This window comes from Salvelinus alpinus, chromosome 35 (assembly GCF_045679555.1).
Source record: "Salvelinus alpinus chromosome 35, SLU_Salpinus.1, whole genome shotgun sequence".
Taxonomy (NCBI): domain Eukaryota; kingdom Metazoa; phylum Chordata; class Actinopteri; order Salmoniformes; family Salmonidae; genus Salvelinus; species Salvelinus alpinus.
Genome location: NC_092120.1, coordinates 10,116,208 through 10,137,412, shown reverse-complemented (window position 1 = coordinate 10,137,412; position 21,205 = coordinate 10,116,208). Strand labels below are relative to the sequence as shown.

Here is a 21,205-nt window from a genome sequence, read left to right as displayed (position 1 = left end):
TAGACTGTTCCATTCTGATGGTATCACAGCACTCATTCTGCTGCGTCGCCATATGTGATGTTGTAAACAGAGAAGGCATATTGACCTACTTTTTCATAATTAAAGACATTTAGAAGTAGAAAGATTTACCAAAAATGAAAGTATCTCTGTAGTCACTAATCAAACTATTATTAACTGTCTGTCTCTCTGTGTGTGTGTTTCCCAGGTCTGATCAGTCGGTATCCGGAAGCAGACGTGGAGTCGTTCCCCCTGCCAGAGTCTGTGCCTATGTTCTGTCTGCCCATGGGTGTGACGGTGGAGAGCTGGCCCCTCAACACCAAGTACCAGCTCCCTGTCTTCTCTACCTTCGTCCTCACCAGTGCCAGTGGCGACAAGGTGGGTCCACCTGCCTGCCTCCCTCTCACACACACTCTCCAACACTCTAACACTGCGCAGTGGCTAAGCTATTGAGTCCATTGGGTTATGTGTTAAGCTGTGTAGGAAGGTTCTCTATATGATATTAAATCCAGACAAGCAAAACATTTTCTAATAAAAGCTCAGTTTATTCCAAAAAGTAAATCATATCATCCTAGTAGGATGTGCCCAGGATGAACCTGACCCCTTTCTTCAACCGTTTCCAGACCCTCCTCAGACCTATATCAAGCCAAACCACCCCTTTATTCTTTCCCTGCGCCATCATCATCTCCATCACCACCCTCCTCCCCTTTTTCTTTCTCTGTTCCCTATCCTTCCTTTTCTGCTCTTCTCAGCCTTGTTCTCAAGCCGTGTTTTCTTATCCCCTGCCTTGTGCTGTCCTGTCACCAAGGGGACCTGGCCATTCTTCTAAGAAAGATGACAAGTATTGTTTAACTGCAATAACAAAATACTAGTATACCTACTGATCCATGTTTAGTTGTACTACTGCTTCTACTGTATTCGTTCTAAAATGGCTATGTTGAAAAGATGATAGTTTACTCAACAGAAGGATAGTAGAAACAACATTATAGTGCTGAAATAGTCACTAAAGCTCACCTTTGATTGACCACTCTTTGTTTCTCCATCTTTCTCTGTGAACAAATCCAATGCCTGGACCTGCCAAGCCATGTCCTCTAGCAATCCCTCCATCTTGGCTCGGTATCTTCCCTCGACTTCCAGTTTTCTCTGTCTCCATAGGATCTCCCTCTTTCTGATCTCTCTCCTCTTGTTCTCCAACCACTCCCTCTCGCTCTTTAACATTCTGTTACATTTCTGTTCAAAAGGGGTTAGGTCCTGTTTTTTCCTCATGTGATTTCCCCCTGCTTTCTGAGGGTGCTCTACTGTTTGGGAGTCAGTGGGAGTCAGTGCAGGCTCCACTGTTTGGGAGTCCGTGCCATCTCTCTCTGTATGGATCTGTTAAGACAAAATGAAACGACTATTAGCCTATATGGAAATTTAGCCGAGACCACTTTCACATTTGCCTTCACTTGAAACAGAGCAGAAAAGCGAATCAGAAAATGCCAGTGTTTACCGAAGTTGGGCAGTGGTGTCTGGTCCTGGAACGGCCTCTCTGATGGCTGACAATTTTCCTGTCATCCTGAAAAAATAAAAGGTTTCCATATAATCATGCAAACAAGACCATGACATTGATCAAGAATGGTTAGCATATGGCATCAGAAAATCTGACAATAGGCTCCCGTGTTTTGACAATATTTCGGAGTTTATTTTTTTGCTCACAGTTATTGGCCTTCTTGGGCGGATAGACACACTGCGTCCGCGATTCATTACATTCCCCTCTGCCTTCTGTGGGTATTCCACGGTTTGGTTCATAGAGTCAGTGCCGTCTCTCTCCTGTGTACGGATCTGTTAGGGCAAATGGAACAACACTTAGCCTATATGGAGAGTTTAGCCAAGACCACTCTCACATTTGCCTTCACTTGAAACAGATCTGAAAAGATGTAAATGCCAGTGTTAATACATGAATATATGGGCTGGTTTACCGAAGTTGGGCAGTGATGTCTGGTCCTGGATCTGCCTCTCTCACGGCAGACAGTTTTCTCGTCTTCCTGAAAAAGAAAACGTTTCAATTATCATTATGACAAGAACATGACATGGTTCAAGATTGATTGGCATATGGCATGAGATTAAGAATTTGAGATTAGGGTAGCATGTTTTTAAAGCTTTTTTGTATGTTTTTTTAACTCACAGTTATTGCCATTCTTTGAGGGATAGATGACACACTCCATCCGTGAGTCATTACGTCCCTCTCTGCGTTCTGAGAGTAGTCCACTGTTTGGGACACAGAGTCAGTGCTGTCTCTCTTTGTATGGATCTTTTAAGACAATGAAATAACTGTTAGCCTACTTTGAAAGTTGAGGCAGAAACAGGTATAAACAATTTTTTTTAACTTTTCAGAAAATGTCAGTGTTCCTCCATACTGTATTAACCAATGAATATAAGGACTGGTTTACCAAAATTGGGCAGTGGCGTCTGATCCTGGATCTGCCTCTCTCACGGCAAACAGATTTCTCATCCTCCTGAAAATAGAACATGTTTTATCACCATGAACATGACATGGATCAAGAATGATTAGTATATGGCATCAGATTAAGAAATCTGAGATTTAGCTACCGTATTAAAACAACATTTTCATATGATTTTTTACATTTACAGATCTTCCCCTTCTTCGAGCGACAGACGCACTCCGTCCACGATTCATTACATCCTTCTCTGCCTTCTGAGGGTGTTTCACTGTTTGGGTCACAGAGTCAGGGCTTTCTCTCTCCTTTGTATGGACAAAATTAAACAACTCTCAGCCAAGACCACTCTGAAATTTGCATTCATTTGAAACAGAACTCAAAAAGTTTATTACAGAACATCTGTGTTACTAATAATTACAGTCTTATGTATTGGCTGGTTTACCGAAGTAGGGTAGTGGCATCTAGCCCTCGATCGGCCTCTCCCACGGCTGACAATTTTCTCATCAGAAACTGCACTTCTTCGAGACATGGACACGCTTAGTCGTCGATTCATTGCTTTGTTGAACAGAGGGTCCAATGAATGTGTGAAATCAGCTTGAAAAAATCTGCAGAAATAGCAAGGTTGTCTCTTCAAAGGATTTTTCACAGACTGACGATTTTGGAATATGTTCCATTGATTTTGTTTGATGATATAGTAATCATCACTATGGTAACTCAGAACTCATCTGATTATGATCAGGGAATCAGCATCATGAGTGATGACATCACAGTGACACGCCAGTGAGGCCACCAGTAAGGAGTATGTTGCTAATTCTATGGTTGCGACAACAAAATCTAATTCTAGAACCAAATGGGCTGAAATATTTCTAATTCCACAAAATGCCATGACCTACGGTGGCTGACAAGGTTCAGAAATATACACTCACAAAGAAATGTATATCAAGTGTGATGTATGAAGATTGACAAATCCTAATGTTCTAATGTTGATAAAGACCAACTATTTGTTGCTTGACTTGTGTGTAGTTATTTACCAATGCAGCTATTCAATATCATGCTTGCCTACCTCAATTACAAGTTTTAAATTGGCCCACTGTATAGACTTTATCTGCGATAAAGCAATAAAAACAACAACATTGAGATGCAAATGACTTAAGTATGAACTCGCTCACAGTTTAATAAAAAAAATGTAACTCCACTATTTCTCACAGTATCTAGCATTTGCTAACTGTTTACACAGTTCAAAGCATCTAGCGTTAGCTAAATCCTTACTTTTTAACACTCCCGTGTCTCCTCTTCCCGTCCCAGGTTTACGGTGCTGCCATCCAGTTCTACGAGGCGTTCCCACGGGAGTGCCTCTCGGAGCGGCAGAGCGTCCGTCTGGGCCTGGTGAGCGTGGTGGACCGGCGGCCTATCACCAACCGCACCCTGCAAGTGAAGAAGAGCGTGTGTGTTCTCTCCCACTGGCCCTTCTTCACCGTCTTCCAGAAGTTCCTCACCTTCGTCTACCGATACTCCATCTCCGGACCCCACGTGCTGCCCCTTGAGAAGTCAGTGGTCCTTCATGGCAAATATCAGCTATGTGTCTTTATAAACCTAAACTGGCTAATCTACTGGCTAACATACCTTCAGCCTATTGGCTGTTGATTCATGTTATGGTTGGTTGTTTGGTTGATTTATTAACATGAACTCTGCTCTCTCCAGGCACATCTCCAGCTTCATGCACAACGTCCCCTTCCCCTCCCCTCAGCGGCCTCGCATCCTAGTGCAGGTAGGGACACCTGTCTTTAACTCAATTCACATTCTCTTATCTTTATTCCTTATTAACACATCAAAGCACTTTAAAGCATCAGACGGGTGGAGTGGAAAACCTAGCTAAGCATTGATTTAGCTCAGGGCTATACAGAAGGCAGCATTAAAATACCTAATTCAAGTAAGGCATGACTGTGATTATTAGCTGAATCAGGCGTTTTAGTGCTAGTTTAGAACAAAAGCTTTCTCTGTGTGTGCGTTACAAGCGGAACCTCAGCTTGAGTTCTATTTGAGTTTGACACCAGTAGCATTGTGGTGTTTCTCACTAAAGATGTGACTTCCTCCCCCACAGGAAATGGGCGTTGAATGAATTGATGGTTTCACTGGTTAGTGTGTGCAGATGGACAGGGTAAAAATAACACCCAATCAAAACAATCTATAATTTACTGTGGATTTAAAATAATTTAACATCACTGAATGATCCTTCCGGCTCTAGAAAGTAGAGACGATTGTTTAAGTAGTTTGGGGATTTCTAGAAAACTCAAATCGAGTCTCATGGGGCTTTTCAAACTTGATTCCTAATTGCTTGTTTCAAATCAACAGATATCAATTTGGTGAATGGTGGTCTATGAAATTGAAGCATGGCTAAACGTTCTTCCTTAGACCTGTAGATTATTGTCCACCATGTTGGTTTGTTAATGAAAAATGTTTGTGTCATTTCAGCTCTCCCCCTATGACAACCTTCTCCTCTGTCAGCCCGTCTCCTCCCCCTTACTGCTCAGGTCAGTACAGTAAATCTGCATTAGGTCGAGTCGCAGTAAACTATGTGGTGGAATGCGTTCTTCTGCGCTAGGCGCTATCTCTCCAACCATGACTTAGTTTCCCCTGAGGGATTTCTATTATCATGTTGAAGTGAATCCATTAAAACAATAATGAATTGATAAAGAGGCTGTTCTTTTCTGTCTGTAGTGGTGCCAGCTTTGTGAAGCTGCTGCAGAACCTGGGCCCTGAGAACGCCTGTGTCCTGCTGCTGGCTGTGCTGACGGAGCACAAACTACTGCTACACTCCCTCCGCCCCGACGTCCTCACCTCCGTCAGCGAGGCCCTGGTGTCTGTGAGTCACACACACGCCAAACCTACACACACCGCCATACACACACACAAAGACATATACGTACACACACACTCATTCCAAGGGGGCGGCAGGTAGCCTAGTCATTGGAGCGTTGGGCCAGTAACCGAAATGATGCTAGATCGAATCCCCAAGCTGATAAGGTAAAAATCTGTCGTTTGCCCCTGAACAAGGCAGTTAACCCACTGTACTAATTTAAAAAATAAATAAAATAATGCACTATCCCTCTAGATGACGTTCCCTCTGCGTTGGCACTGCCCGTATATCCCCCTGTGCCCGCTGCGGCTGGCAGACGTACTGTGTGCACCCATGCCCTTCATCGTGGGCGTCCACTCCAGCTACTTTGACCTCTATGACCCCCCTACTGACGTGGTGTGTGTTGACCTGGACACCAACACCATCTTTCAGTGAGTACACTGACCTTGAAGGGCCTGGACCAGGATGCAACTGATGGAAGAGGAAGCAACAAAACAAACATACACACGTTTGAAAGGATGAAATCCATAGTTTTGTTTTCTCTTCTCCTGCAGAGCAGAGGACAAGAAGCCGTTGTCATGGCGATCGCTACCAAGGAAGCAAGGCAAGATGCTGGTGAATACCCTCACCAACTTGATGAAGACTCTGGAGAAAAGTGAGTGATGGCTGGAGACCATGCATGACATGCACTCTCTTCTCCCTTCTGTCAATAATTTTACATCATCTAGCCTACTTATTCTGAAGCCCATTTAGGGACTGATGCTGGAAAATGAGTACAAGCTAAAACATATTGGTGCAATACATCTGACTCTTGATAATTCTATGTGCCAATGCTTTGTATCTTCATCATTTTCTCTCTCTGCCTCTCCACCACTACCCCCATTTCCCTCACTTTTCCTCTCCCCTCTCCCCACATTCTTCTCCATCAGTCTACACCACTGGCCAAGAGGAGGCCACCCTGGAGTTCCTGCTGACGGACTATGACCTGATCTACGGGCGTCAGAAGCAGCTGGAGCTGGAGATCCAGGAGGCCTTCCTGCGCTTCATGAGCTGCCTGCTGAGGGGCTACCGCGCCTACCTGCTGCCCATCACCCAGGCCCCCTCAGACAGGACCACCGACTGCAGCTCCCTCTTCAACCTGCAGGGTCAGTATGGGAGGGGGTGGCTGCCTGTGTGTGTGACAAATAACAAACAAAAAATGTGCACAAATATTATATAACATTCTAGCTGAGTACATGTGTGTGGGGGTTTTACCTCACCTACTTACTGTGTCGATAACCAGCATCCCTGTGAAGCTAGTGTTTTAATGTGTGTCTGAAGTTAACCCCTCCCTGGCTCTTGCAGGCTTCCTGAAGTCTCGTGAACGCACCCACCAGAAGTTCTACACCCAGCTGACCAGGACCCAGATGTTCACTCAGTTCATCGAGGAGTGCTCATTCGTCAGTGATCGCCATGCCTGTCTCGAGTTCTTCGACGAGTGTGTCCAGAAGGTCAGAATCACATCTTCTTGTTTTACAGGATGTTTAGTGACGCACCATATCTTATGGAAGCTTTTAGTGTGTTGATTCTAATACTGAAACCGGATGAGCCTTTTTGTATTTGCACAACTAATGGAAATGTGTGTGATCCCATTCCTGCCCTCTACGTCAATGTTTGTGTATACCTGTGTATGTGACCTGTGTTTGTGGCATGTATCTACATATATATATATGTGGTGTGTGTAAGCAGTCGGATGTGGAGAAGCCTGAGGAGGTGCGTCTGATAGACCTGGACGAGGCCCACAGTGGGGAGCACACGGTCTTCATCATGCCCCCAGAGGAACCCCAGGAGCCAGACGGTTCAGAGTGCCCCACTCACTACAGGTAACACAGGCTCTACATATAGCAGGGTTCGTGTTCTCTAAGCTTCTCAAAGTAGGGCTGGGACTAGGATCAGTTTAGTCTTTTAAATAATAAAGAATACGAAGGTTGATCTGATTCTAGATGAGCACAAATAAGGGCCCCAGCACTTTATACTGTCTGATGCTGTGACCAGTGACAGCGTGTTTGTATGTTTACAGCTATGAGACATTCCCTGTGCTCTGCATGGATCTTTTTGACCGGCCTCAGGACCAGCTACGTGTCCCTACCAAGGGGAGTGCCCCCAGCAGCCCTGCCCCGCGACGGACCAAACAGGTACAGACCCCAACATGCTGTGCCAGAGCCCCTTAAAACACACTGCAACACCGTTGAAAGCCAACACAACTATACAATAATATTAAGAGGCTGACTCACGCAGTTTAATTTCAATCTTTATTATTTTATTAAGGGCATTACCCTGCCTGCAAATCAAAACAAGTGATGTACTGGGCCATATGCACTACCTGTAGTGCCTTGCGGTCGTAGGCCCGAGCAATTGCCGTACTAGGTAGTGATGCAACCAGGCAGGATGCTCTCGATGTTGCAGCTGTAGAACCTTTTGAGGACTATTTGTGTGCGCCCCCCAACCCCTCTTTTACGCTGCTGCTACTCTCTGTTTATCATATAGCATCAATCAACTTGATCTGTTCAAGACTCCCCAGTTAGCTTTATGATAACCCAGTTTTCCACAGCTAAAGAGGGAACATGGTTCACTGTTTTTCTGTGCCATTTGAATTTAATGAGCATTCATATTTCATCCTTCATTCAATATTTAAAAGCAGGAAGCACATTGGCGGCTGTGTATTTTGGGTGAATACCCCAAGCACCCTTCAGGGTTGTTAAGTTGGCCTACTAGGACACATAGGAACCACATTATTACGGCTTTAGTGAATCTAGATTGGATTACCTAACTCCTGTATCCGGGTTTCTCCTTTAGGAGATTAAGCTGGCGCAGAAGCGGGCACAGATATACTCGGCAGTGCCCGACATGTGGTCCAAATGCCTGCTTGGCCACTGCTATGGGCTGTGGTTCATCTACCTGCCCACCTTTGTGCGGGCGGAGAGTGCCAAGGTGCGTGCCTTGCAAACGGCATACGAGGTGCTCAAGCACATGGAGACTAGGAAGGTGGTACTACCGGATGAGGTGTGTTACAGGATCCTGATGCAGCTGTGTGGGCAGTACGGGCAGCCTGTGCTCGCTGTTAGGGTACTTCTGGAGATGAAGAAAGCTGGGATCACACCCAACACCATCACCTATGCATACTACAACAAGGTGAGACATTATTTACTTGAATTAAAAATAGAGTTCAATCCCGTCTGTGATCCCGTCTGTAGTGTTGTCTTTTTCCCCCCATATTGACTCACCTCTGGCTCGGCCCTCTCTCCTCAGGCAGTGCTGGAGAGCAAGTGGCCCTCCACCAATCAGGGTGGCCGTCTGCGCTGGGCCAAGTTGCGTAACGTTCTGATGGCCGTGGCGCAGTTCAGACAGCCAATCAGACAACGTCAGAAGAGTGGTTCAGTAGGCTCGCGGACAGGTCAGGACATATTTACATGTTATTTGTTTCTTACTATTGTTTGTAACAATAAATAGTCATTGGTTTTAGAGTGGCCTTTTTAATGGTTTGAATTAAAATCATTATATATGTTAAAACATAGCGGTGAAACATGTTTTGTCTTTTTAAATAGATACAATGGACAGTAACCAACGGTCCCGCCCACAATCTAACCTGATTCGTCAGTCCAGCTGGAGCGGCCTGAGTGAAAGCTCCAGCCACGAATCGCTGACGGGGTCTATGGTGAAGAGCAACAGCCTGAACAGCATGAGAGGCTCAACAGACAGTGAGTGACGGATATCTATTTTATAGAAATAGCACGGTAATTGGAATGTTATATAATGGCATTGAGGAGTACACCAACTCAGTCACCGGCTTCATCAATAAGTGCATTGACGACGTCGTCCCCACAGTGACCGTACGTACATATCCCAACCAGAAGCCATGGATTACAGGCAACATCTGCACCGAGTTAAATGCTGCCGCCTTCAAGGAGCAGGACACTCATCCGGACGCTTATAAGAAATCCCGCTATGCCCTTAGATGAACCATCAAACAGGCAAAGCGTTAATACAGGACTAAGATTGAATCCTACTACACCAGCTCTGACGCTCGTCGGATGTGGCAGGGCTTGCAAACTGTTACGGACTACAAAGGGAAACCCAGCCGTGAGCTGCCCAGTGACACAAGTCTACCAGACGGGCTAAATGCCTTTTATGCTCGCTTCGAGGCAAGCAACACAGGAGCATGAACGAGAACACCAACTGTTCCGGACGACTGTGTGATCACGCTCTCCGTAGCCGATGTGAGCAAGACCTTTAAACAGGTCAAAATTCACAAGGCCTTGGGGCCAGACGGATTATCAGGACGTGTACTCGGAGCACGCACGGACCAACTGGCAAGTGTCTTCGCTTACATTTTAAACCTCTCCCTAACCGAGTCTGTAATACCTACATGTTTCAAACAGACCACCATAGTCCCTATGCCCAAGAAAGCGAAGGTAACCTGCCTAAATGACTACCGCCCATTAGCACTCATGTCGGTAGCCATGAAGTACTTTGAAAGGCTGGTCATGGCTCACATCAACACCATCATCCCGGAAACCTTAGACCCACTCCATTTTGCATACTGCCCCAACAGATTCACAGACGTCGCAATCTCAGTTGCACTCCACACTGCCCTTTCCCATCTGGACAAAAGGATCACCTATGTGAGAATGCTGTTCATTGGCTACAGCTCAGCGTTCAACATCATAGTGCCCACAAAGCTCATCACTAAGCTAAGGACCCTGGGACTAAACACCTCCCTCTGCAACTGGTTCCTGGACTTCCTGATGGGCCGCCCCCAGGTGGTAAAGGTAGGCAACAACCGGTTGCATCACCGCCTGGTATGGCAACTGCTCAGAATCCGACCGGAAGGCACTACAGAGGGTAGAGCGTGTGGCCAAGTACATCTCTGGGGCCAGACTTTCTGCCATCCAGGACCTATTTACTAGGCAGTGTCAGAGGAAAGCCCAAAAAATGGTCAGACTCCAGTAACCTAAGTCATAGACTGTTCTCTCTGCTACCACACGGCAAGTGGTCTAGGTCTAGGTCCAAAAGGCTCCTTAACAGCTTCTACCCCCAAGCCATAAGACTGCTGAACAATTAATAAAATGGCCACCCGGACTATTTCCATTTTTACACTGCTGCTACTCACTATTTATTATCAATGCATAGTCACTTTACCAGTACCTACATGTACAAATTACCTTGACTAACCTGTACCTCCGCACATTGACTCGGTACCGGTACCCCCAGTATTTTCACTTTATTTAGTAGATATTTTCTTAACTCTATTTCTTTAACTGCATTGTTTGTTAAGGGCTTGTGAGTAAGCATTTCACGGTAAGGTCTACTCCTGTTGTTATTGGCGCATGTGAGAAATAAAATGTGATTTGATTTAAGGTTTAATGGAACATAACACTCTCATCAAACAACTGTGTCTAATGTTTGGGAACCACCCTCCTAACAATTTCCACCCCACAGAGTCTAAGCTCTCAATGAAGGCGGTGCTCCGGAACGCAGGTGCCAATGGCTGCAGCAATCCTGCCTCCCGTAAGCCCCCCGTGGGGCCACGAGACACCTCCACCCCTTCTCCCTTTCCCCCTGGTGGTGTCCTGGTGCGCCGCGACCAGGTGTGCCTGTCCACCTTCTACAAAGACTGTGCCGAGACGGCCGTCTCCGAGCCCGACTGCAGCTGCCAGCCTGGGGACAGAGACGGCAGGTGAGGGGGTGGAGAAGCTGAGGCTGAAATGTTCTGATATGTTTTTGGAGTACAGTTTGAAAATCACTCAGATATACTATAAGAGTCTATTCCTCTGTTCTCAATGTAGGCCACCTGGGCCGAGAGACACTGTGAGCCGCAAGCCCGTTGACGAGAACTACAATAATGTGTCACCGCCGAGTCGGGGAAGCCTGGCAGGGAAACTGCAGCAGCTGCTCACACCTACTCGTCATCGAGTCTCGGGGCGGCGGGCCGCCAGTGTAGACGCACGGCGCTCGGGGGGTGAAAACGGGCCGGTGCGCAGGGTGTCGGAACAGAGGCCGTCCCGAAAAGCCCAGGTGGCTGAGAGCCTGCTGAAGGCTAAGGAGAGGCTCTACAGTGCTACCTCTGAGGTGAGGGGACAACATGTGGGTTGTTGTAGCTTATAGTCTTACTATACTGTATTGGCCAACTTGTGGTAAAATGCATTTGCAGATGTAGAGAGAGTTATCAAACCTGTCAAAACGTGCTTAATGTTCCTCCATCCTTTCCCTCTGTAGAGTTCTCTGTCGGTGGGGAGTGACGTCGACCTCCCTGAAACCACCAATTTGGCCTTTCCTCTCCGCAAGTCCTGGGACACCAACCAAGAGGGAGCGGGACTAGAGGTGTTGATGTCGAGCTGCTCCCTGTGTCGGAGCTGTAACTCCCTGGTCTATGACGAGGAGATAATGGCCGGGTGGACGTCTGACGACTCCAACCTCAACTCCAGCTGTCCCTTCTGCTCAACCACCTTCGTCCCCCTTCTCAACGCTGAGATCTGTGACCTAGGACCCGTCAGCAGGTAGGACTACTCCTCTCATCATAACATCACCCTAACATTTAAGTGTGTCTCAAATGGCACCCTATTCCCTATATAGTGCAATACTTTTGACCAGGGCCCGTAGAAGTCAAAATCCCTTCATTTTGACTCCTATTCTTATTCAATCTGTCTATTCAGGGCCATGTACAGTCCTCACCATATGTATTTGGAAAGTGAAGCTACGGTTTTACTGTCTAAATACATATGGTAAGGACTGTGTGAGGACTGTAATGTATGGTGAGGACTGTATGGTGTATGGTGGGGACTGTATGGTGAGGACTGTATAGTGAGGACTGTATGATTCTTAAACTGAATGAACTTTAGGCTTTTTTTGTCACCCAATCCCTTCATTTTGACTAACAAAGCGTTCACCACAGCCTGGAACGTACCAATTGGAACATGGACGAGGAGGTGGAGAGCGCAGCCAAGTCCCCTGGTGACCAGGGGGACATCCTGGGTCACAACGGTGTGAGTGAGGACTCCAGCTCTGAGACCAGCAGTTATTCTGAGAGCAGCAGCGCTACCATGGTACTCTACCTACACTGGTTTATTTTTCATCTTTATCTGTTGACTTCTGGGAAATATTCAATCTAGCTATACCCACAGTTAACGTGTTATTGACTCCAGGGTTCATCGGTGGGTGGGTCGCCCCAGGTGACGGTGGCCTACCTGAGCCCATTGGTGCTGCGCAAGGAGCTTGAGAGCCTGCTGGAGAACGAGGGCGAGGCGGTGCTGTCACAGGGCCAGCTCCTGGACAGCCACTCCATCATCTTCTGGAACATGGTGTGGTACTTCCATCGCCTGGGTCTGCCCAGCAACCTGCTGCAGCTGGTTCGCTCCTCACCGCTGGCCAACCAACTAGCACAGGTAACTCCGCTCCCAGGCTTCTTGGGGCCTAGTGATGAATTATTAGCATTAGTATATTACAATACATAATGTCCTCATTCTAATGTTGAGCTCCTGTCTGTGTGTCAGACTTCAGAGAACTCAGCAGTGAGGGTGAGGCTGCTGTGGGACACACTGACCCCTGACACAGACTACTGGCCCCCCCTCTACATCCTGTGGAGGATACACAGTAAGATAAACACGTTATTCACATGGATATAGTCAGATGATACAGGTTCAGATCCTTTCATGAATTACATCTCTCGCTCTCTCTCGCTCGCTCTCTCTCGGGCTCTGTCGCGCTTTCGTGCCTTCTCGCTCTCTCTCGCTCTCGCTCTCTCTCACTCACTCACTCACTCACTCACTCACTCACTCACTCACTCACTCACTCAGGTGGCGTACCCATGCGGAACCACAGCTGGCGGAGGCACAACCACCCCTTCACCCTGGCCTTCCTGGAGGAAGTGCTGCGCTGGGTCGGCATGAACGAGGTACACAAGGGAATCACTCTCTTCCTGGAAACCATTGCCAAGCAACCAGGCACGCCCAAGATACAAAGGTGAGTGCAGGAAATTGCCTCTGAATCATCAAATGTTGATAGCATTTTTTGTTTGTGTAAGTAATAGTGCCTTCAGAAAGTGACTTTTTTCACATTTTGTTGTTACACTCGGAATTTAAAATTGATTAAATATAAAAAGAATTGTCACTGGCCTACACACTCACTAATTAAAAATGAAAAGCTGAAATGTCTTCAGTCAATAAGTAATAAACCCCTTTGTTATGGCAAGCCTAAATATACTGAAAAAAATAAACGCAACATGTAAAGTGTTAGTCCCATGTTTCATTAGCTGAAATAAAACATCCCAGAAATGTTCCATACGCACAAAAGCACATTTCTCTAAGATGTTGTACACAAATTTGTTTACATCCCTGTTAGTGAGCATGTCTCCTCTATCCACCTGACAGGTGTGACATATCAAGAAGCCGATTAAACAGCATAATAACTACACAGGTGCACCTTGTGCCTGGGACAATAAAAGGCCACTCTAAAATGTGCCGTTGTCGCACAACACAATGCCACAGATGTGCAATTGGTACGCTGACTGCAGGAATGTCCACTGTTACTAGAGAATTTGATGTTAATTTCTCTACTATAAGCTCTAAAAGCTTATAAAAACTAAAAGCAACGTCGTTTTAGAGAATTTGGCTGTACGTCCAACCGGCCTCACAACCGCAGACCACATGTAACCACGCCTGCCCAGGACCTCCACACCCGACTTCTGAGGAGTATTTCTGTCTGTAATGAAGCCCTTTTGTGGGGGAAAAATTCATTCTGATTAGGGGCGGGCAGAGGCGCACCAGCCCAGTCATGTGAAATCTATAGATTAGGGCCTAATTTATTTATTTATTTAAATTGACTGATTTCCTTATATGAACTAACTCAGTGAAATCATTCAAATTATTGCATGTTGCATTTATATAGTTCATGAGTAAAAATGTGCTTAACAAGTCACATAATAAGTTTCATGAATAGTGTTTAACATGATTTTTAGTACTTCATCTCTGTACCCGACACAAACAATTATCTGTAAGGTCCCTCAGTTGAGCAGTGATTTTCAAACACAGATTCAACCACGAAGACCAGGGAGGTTTTGCAATGCCTCGCAAAGAAGGGCACCTATTGGTAGATGGGTAAAAAAAAAAAAATTATGACATTGAATATCCTTGATGAAGTTATTAATTACACTTTGGATGGTGTATCAACAAACCCAGTCACTACAAAGATGCAGGCGTCGTTCCTAACTCAGTTGTCGGAGAGAAAGGAAACCGCTCAGGGATTACCCTATGAGGCCAATTGTGACTTTAAAACAGTTCCAGAGTTTAATGGCTGTGATAGGAGAAACATGAGAATGGATCAACAACATTGTAGTTAGTGCGCAATAATGACCTAATTGACAGAGTGAAAAGGAAGCCTGTACATAATAAAAATATTCCAAAACATGCATCCTGTTTGCAACAAGGCATTAAAGTAATACTGCAAAAAATTATGTGGCAAAGCAATTCACTTTTTGTATTGAATACAAAGTGTTATGTTTTGGGAAAATCCAATACAACACATTACTGAGTACCACTCTCCATATTTTCAAGCATAGTGGTGGCTGCATCATGATATGGGAATGCTTCTAATCATTAAGGACTGGGGAGTTTTTCAGGATAAAAATGAAACGGAAAGGAGCTAAGCACAGAGGAATACCTAATTGTCTGCTTTTCACCAGCAGGATAATAACCTAAAACACAAGGTCAAATCTACACTGGAGTTGCTTACCAAGAAGACAGTGAATGTTCCTGAGTGTCCGAGTTACAGTTTTGACTTAAATCTACTTGAAAATCTATGGCAAGATCTATGGCAAGAAAATCATGGTTGTCTAGCAATGATCAAAAACAAACTTGACAGATCTTGAAGAATTTTGAAAAGGATAATGGGTAAATGTTACACAATCCAGGTGTGGAAAGCTCTTAGAGACTAACCCAGAAAGACTCACAGCTGTAATTGCTGCCAAAAGTGCTTCTACAAAGTATTGACTCAGTGGTATGAATACTTATGTAAATTAGATATTTCTGTATTTAATTTTCAATAAATTGCCAAGAATTTCTAAACATGTTTTTACTTTGTCATTATGGGGTGTTGTGTGTAGATGGGTGAGAAAAAAATATATTTAATCCATTTTGAATTCAGGGTGTAACACAACAAAATGTGGAATAAGTCAAGGGGTGTGATACTGTACTTTCTCAAGGCACTGTTTTGGTTATATGATTGCACAATTGTGATTGATAGTACTTTGTGTTGTGTGTCCAGGAGTCTGTACAGAGAGATGCTCTTCCTCACGCTGGCTGCCATGGGTAGAGATCACGTTGGTAAGCAGCCTCTTTAAGACACTTTAAACACAGTTGGAATACTAGAACTTCACTATAGTTTCAGACCAACCAGGCTTATTGCTTACAGCACTTTCTCTGTCTTATAGCTGCGTTTGATAAGAAATACAAGGCTGCGTACCAACGGCTGAGTGGCTCCTTGGGTCGCGAGGAGCTCCGCAGGAAGCGAGCCCAGCCACCTAGCCCCAAGGCTGTGGACTGCAGACGGAGCTTCCTGCTGCCCCTCGAGTGCTGATACCACCTGCAGCCTCCACCCACTCCAATCCAGATCCGCCCCCATCGCTGCTGCCTCCGCTCCCTAGAACACTGATACCCAGCTGCCAAGAAGAAGGGATTGGAAAGCTAGACAGAAAACAGACAGAAAATTCTGCCTTCACTTTGGACTTCTCCGCTGTGCTGCCACCGAGCACAGCTTGGCCACCCTATAAAAGCCCCCTGACTGTGCAACTATATCTCACTATCTTTGTTTATGTGAACCCGATATCTACATTTGACCTTCATTCATTTCCATTGTGCAACTGGCCTTTGGACAGCTTCCTCAATAACTAAACACAGCCCTCTCGTCCTATAGTTTGGTTACAGGGATTATTGGACCTGGTACATACAGCCCAGCCCCCTTGGACTTTGCTCGTTGCTCATATATACATGGCCTCTGCCTCACCAATATAACTCATACTGGTTTGTAGGTCATAAACCATGCATTTCATTCGTATGCAACATGTAAGGCATATTACTGACCTGCAATCTATGCATTCAATGTGAACATATTCTATAATTTGCATTGCTTTCAGCAGAAAATCTCATGAGTGGGAGATGTCTAGTGATCCTTGATGTGATGGGAAGTGTCTATCATCGAACTGTAACACATACATTACATTGCAAGGGTACATACCAATCACTCACAGTCACAGTCAAAACCTTTAGATTAGATCGCATTTCATGCCTCTCTTGCTCTTTTTCACCCTCTGGAATGAATTCTGTCAACTGGACATTGGTGGTAAAGTATATCACTTTGGGATGAGACTGCTTCAGCAAGTCTCAGCCAATCCAAACGAGGATGTTTACTCTGGGAGAGGATGATATTGATTATCGACTTCGGGAGAGGATATCTTCGGAAGGATTATGTCAACTCAGATGTCGAATCTGGGAGAGAATTATGTCAACTAAGAAAGGATGATGTTGACTGGGAAAGGATGATGTCAAATTTGGGAGATGATGTCAACTCTGGGAAAGGATGTTGTTTCCTATTGATTTTGGGAGAGTATGATGTTAATTATCGGTTTTGGGAGCAGATGGGGAGCACTGGGGATCAGCTTTGTAATGGTTTAATCACTATCACTATGGTTTCCTTAGTGTGTGTGTTTTCCAGCTCATGGTGTGGAATGGAGCTATGGTCAAACTTTGGGTAAGGCAGGAAATAGCCTATGCAGAGTCGCCAGAAATGCTAACATCCGGTTTTCAGGGATACAGTATTTTCAACCTGACGGAAGTGGGAACTCTGCTCAGGCGTCTTTCTATGCCTGCAACATTCGGGTTAGGCAGGAAGCGGAGAGAGGGTGTGACTGGGAACAGACACTGACATTCAAGGAGAATCAACGAGTCCTATAAAACCCCAGTCCTGCACCCCTACATCACAACCAGGAAGGACTTTTCATACATGGACACACATACATATTGCATACAGGATTTATCAGTTGTATTGTGTTTTTAATTCCCTGTACTGTTCTTGTGAATTTGAAGTGTGATTGGGGGTTCTCAGTTCAAGAACTGATTCTCAGTGATTGAGGCATTTGTTGCAGAAAGTGGCTGACAGAAGAAAAAAAGAAAAACGTGTAGAAGGGGGGTTGATTATGGTATGTATGATGTCATGTGTTTTCTCATGTTTTATGCGTATTTACCTCATCTCATACCTCTTTTCCCGTGTTCAACGGGAGTGATTTGTCTGGGAGGATGGTCCACAAGGAAATGACTGTGATGGACCTTTAGTAGTAGTAGACTGTGATGGAACTTGAGTCACATATCACCAGTTTTTCATTCACCACACATTTAGGCCAGTAGTGGGTTAAGAATTTTTGGCAGAGATCAAAGAACTTCAGAAGATCCACTTGAGTGGAAGGGTTTAAAGAGAAGAAGGTACTTCACTGTGGAGCACATACTTACCTACTAGGTTCTTGTTTTCATGTACAGTACCTGTGAGGCCTTTTCCCCTCTTATTTTAACACTTTATTTGTTGTTCAGCTTTGTATATGAAAACAAATTAATTGCACAATGGACTTTTCATTTTCTTTCAATTTCATATATTGTTGCCACACTGTTAAATGCCTCTGTCACCGTCATATATTGTTTTTGTTCTTGCAGTGTTATATAGCAGAGTCACGAGAGAATACCTTGTGTTCTGCCTTTGAAGATTGTGTGAGTGACAGAAATTATTGTCCCACCTGGGGAGTAAAGCTGTATTTACAACTAGGGATGTGAAGTTGTAGCGAGAACAATTTTCATATCTCATATTTTAGTCTTAACCTGAGGTTGAGATATTTCAGATGGCACTGATATCATTGTGAGTCTACCCATATATCATTAAAGTACAAGGGAGACATTGTTTGCACACAGCCATCCAGTCAACAGGGATATACAGACTGGAGCAAAGCATTGAGCATTCTCAACCAGTAGAGGGCAGTAGGGCATACAGAGTCCAGTTCTAGCCATTGGTAGGTTGAATTGGGCTTGAACATGCTAAGGCAACACTGGTCTTGGAATTGACATGTCTTTAGTAATAACATGGTGGGAACCTGTTTATTCAAATGACCTATCAGTGGTCATGACGTAAAGGAGACGCAAGAGGGAATGCTGTTTAAAAGTTAAGACTTGAGTTAAGACTAATTACACTCTATTTGGCTCTTGGTCAAAAATAGTGAACTGTATGGATAGTAGGTTGATAAAATGGTGTATAATTTGAGATTTCCCAGCCCGAAGATGGATTATAAAAATAAGGAAGGTAGATTTGTTCCCCAACGTAGGCAATATTACATTTATGGCCATGATTTCAATGCACCGGACTGCAAGTGAATATAAGGGACATTTATATTGTCTGTTCCGTTAAGTGAGCAAAGGAATGAAGAGAGGAGATCTGTATTTAAAATATATTGTGTTTGCTGTTGTAATTTATATGGATGTGACTTCAGTTGTAAATGTCTTGTTTTATAGAAGAAAATACACACAGATTCCCCAAAGTTCAGGTTTCTTGTGATTTAATGTACAGTATGATTTTCTCTCTGCCTAACAATAGTATTAGAGCGGCTCTAAATTACATCCTCAAACAGTATTCTCTGACCCGTCTTTGTTCTGAAGTATTGAAATGTTTTCAGGCAAGATAAAGCAGCAAATATTGTTAAATTGTGTGTATATATACAGTACCAGTCAAAAGTTTGGACACACCTACTCATTCCGGGGTTTTTCTTTATTTTTACTATTTTCTACATTGTAGAAGAATAATAGTGAAGACATCAGAACTATGAAATAACACATATGGAATCATGTAGTAACCAAAAAACTGTTAAACAAATCTAAATATATTTTAGATTTCAGATTCTTCAAAGTAGCCACCCTTTGCCTTGATGACAGCTTTGCACACGAATTATCTTTGAAAAACAGGGTCCTGATAAAGGGATGTTTCTTTTTTTGAAACGTCCCTTTTTCAGGACCCTGTCTTTCAAAGATAATTCGTAAAAATCCAAAGAACTTTACAGATCTTCATTGTAAAGGGTTTAAACACGGCTTCCCATGATTGTTCAATGAACCATAAACAGTTAATGAACATGCACCTGTGGAACGGTCGTTAAGACACTAACAGCTTACAGACGGTAGGCAATTGAGGTCACAGTTATGAAAACTTAGGACACTAAAGAGGCCTTTCTACTGACTCTGATAAACCCCAAAAGAAAGATGCCCAGGGTCCCTGCTCATCTGCGTGAACGTGCCTTAGGCATGCTGCAAAGAGGCATGAGGACTGCAGATGTGGCCAGTGCAATAAATTGCAATGTCCGTTCTGTGAGATGCCTAAAACAGCGCTACAGGGAGACAGGGCGGACAGCTGATCGTCCTCGCAGTGGCAGACCACGTGTAATAACACCTGCACAGGATTGGTACATCCGAACATCACACCTGCGGGACAGGTACAGGATGGTAACAACAACTGCCCGAGTTACAACAGGAACGCACAATCCCTCCATCAGTGCTCAGACTGTCCGCAATAGGCTGAGAGAGGCTGGACCGACGGCTTGTAGGCCTGTTGTAAGGTAGGTCCTCACCAGACATCACCGGCAACAACCGCGCCTATGGGCACAAACACATGGTCGGATTCGCGTTTATCGCCGAAGGAATGAGTGTTACACCGAGGCCTGTACTCTCGAGCGGGATTGATTTGGAGGTAGAGGGTCCGTCATGGTCTGGGGCGGTGTTTCACAGCATCATCGGACTGAGCTTGTTGTCATTGCAAGCAATCTCAACGCTGTGCATTACAGGGAAGACATCCTCCTCATGTGGTACCCTTCCTGCAGGCCCATCCTGACATGGCCCTCCAGCATGACAATGCCACCAGCCATACTGCTCGTTCTGTGTGATTTCCTGCAAGACAGGAATGTCAGTGTTCTGCCACGGCCCACGAAGAGCCCGGATCTCAATCCCATTGAGCACGTCTGGGACCTGTTGGATGGGAGGGTGAGGGCTAGGGCCATTCCCCCCAGAAATGTCTGGGAACTTGCAGGTGCCTTGGTGGAAGAGTAGGGTAACATCTCACAGCAAGAACTGGGAAAAACTTATTTGTGTATGTATGTGTGTATATATATATATATGTGTGTGTATATATATATATATACACTGCTCAAAAAAATAAAGGGAACACTAAAATAACACATCCTAGATCTGAATGAATGAACTATTCTTATTAAATACTTTTTTCTTTACATAGTTGAATGTGCTGACAACAAAATCACACCAAAATTATCAATGGAAATCAAATGTATCAACCCATGGAGGTCTGGATTTGGAGTCACACTCAAAATTAAAGTGGAAAACCACACTACAGGCTGATCCAACTTTGATGTAATGTCCTTAAAACAAGTCAAAATGAGGCTCAGGAGTGTGTGTGGCCTCCACGTGCCTGTATGACCTCCCTACAACGCCTGGGCATGCTCCTGATGAGGTGGCGGATGGTCTCCTGAGGGATCTCCTCCCAGACCTGGACTAAAGCATCTGCCAACTCCTGGACAGTCTGTGGTGCAACGTGGCGTTGGTGGATGGAGCGAGACATGATGTCCCAGATGTGCTCAATTGGATTCAGGTCTGGGGAACGGGCGGGCCAGTCCATAGCATCAATGCCTTCCTCTTGCAGGAACTGCTGACACACTCCAGCCACATGAGGTCTAGCATTGTCTTGCATTAGGAGGAACCCAGGGCCAACCGCACCAGCATATGGTCTCACAAGGGGTCTGAGGATCTCATCTCGGTACCTAATGGCAGTCAGGCTACCTCTGGCGAGCCCA

General features: G+C 45.0%; 1 protein-coding gene across 5 annotated transcripts in view; it reads left to right on the top strand.

The window, feature by feature from the left end:
* Nucleotides 1-18,895, top strand: part of LOC139564505 (DENN domain-containing protein 4B-like) — a 38,928-nt gene extending 20,033 nt beyond the window's left edge. The window contains exons 5-27 of one of the 5 annotated variants that reach the window (XM_071384082.1): nucleotides 206-375; nucleotides 3,741-3,982; nucleotides 4,137-4,203; nucleotides 4,908-4,966; nucleotides 5,154-5,298; nucleotides 5,548-5,723; nucleotides 5,847-5,947; nucleotides 6,222-6,437; nucleotides 6,637-6,782; nucleotides 7,018-7,154; nucleotides 7,352-7,466; nucleotides 8,128-8,463; nucleotides 8,581-8,725; nucleotides 8,877-9,029; nucleotides 10,771-11,008; nucleotides 11,118-11,400; nucleotides 11,548-11,828; nucleotides 12,212-12,374; nucleotides 12,501-12,713; nucleotides 12,822-12,921; nucleotides 13,125-13,290; nucleotides 15,589-15,647; nucleotides 15,755-18,895. In XM_071384082.1, the coding sequence (XP_071240183.1) occupies nucleotides 206-375; nucleotides 3,741-3,982; nucleotides 4,137-4,203; nucleotides 4,908-4,966; nucleotides 5,154-5,298; nucleotides 5,548-5,723; nucleotides 5,847-5,947; nucleotides 6,222-6,437; nucleotides 6,637-6,782; nucleotides 7,018-7,154; nucleotides 7,352-7,466; nucleotides 8,128-8,463; nucleotides 8,581-8,725; nucleotides 8,877-9,029; nucleotides 10,771-11,008; nucleotides 11,118-11,400; nucleotides 11,548-11,828; nucleotides 12,212-12,374; nucleotides 12,501-12,713; nucleotides 12,822-12,921; nucleotides 13,125-13,290; nucleotides 15,589-15,647; nucleotides 15,755-15,900 (3,857 nt within the window). In that variant the 3' untranslated portion in view covers nucleotides 15,901-18,895. Of the gene's footprint in view, nucleotides 1-205; nucleotides 376-3,740; nucleotides 3,983-4,136; nucleotides 4,204-4,907; nucleotides 4,967-5,153; nucleotides 5,299-5,547; nucleotides 5,724-5,846; nucleotides 5,948-6,221; nucleotides 6,438-6,636; nucleotides 6,783-7,017; nucleotides 7,155-7,351; nucleotides 7,467-8,127; nucleotides 8,464-8,580; nucleotides 8,726-8,876; nucleotides 9,030-10,770; nucleotides 11,009-11,117; nucleotides 11,401-11,547; nucleotides 11,829-12,211; nucleotides 12,375-12,473; nucleotides 12,714-12,821; nucleotides 12,922-13,124; nucleotides 13,291-15,588; nucleotides 15,648-15,754 lie in introns of all 5 variants that reach the window. The other 4 variants (XM_071384079.1, XM_071384080.1, XM_071384081.1 and 1 more) reach the window with 4 other exon arrangements.
* The last annotated feature ends 2,310 nt before the right edge of the window (nucleotides 18,896-21,205 follow it).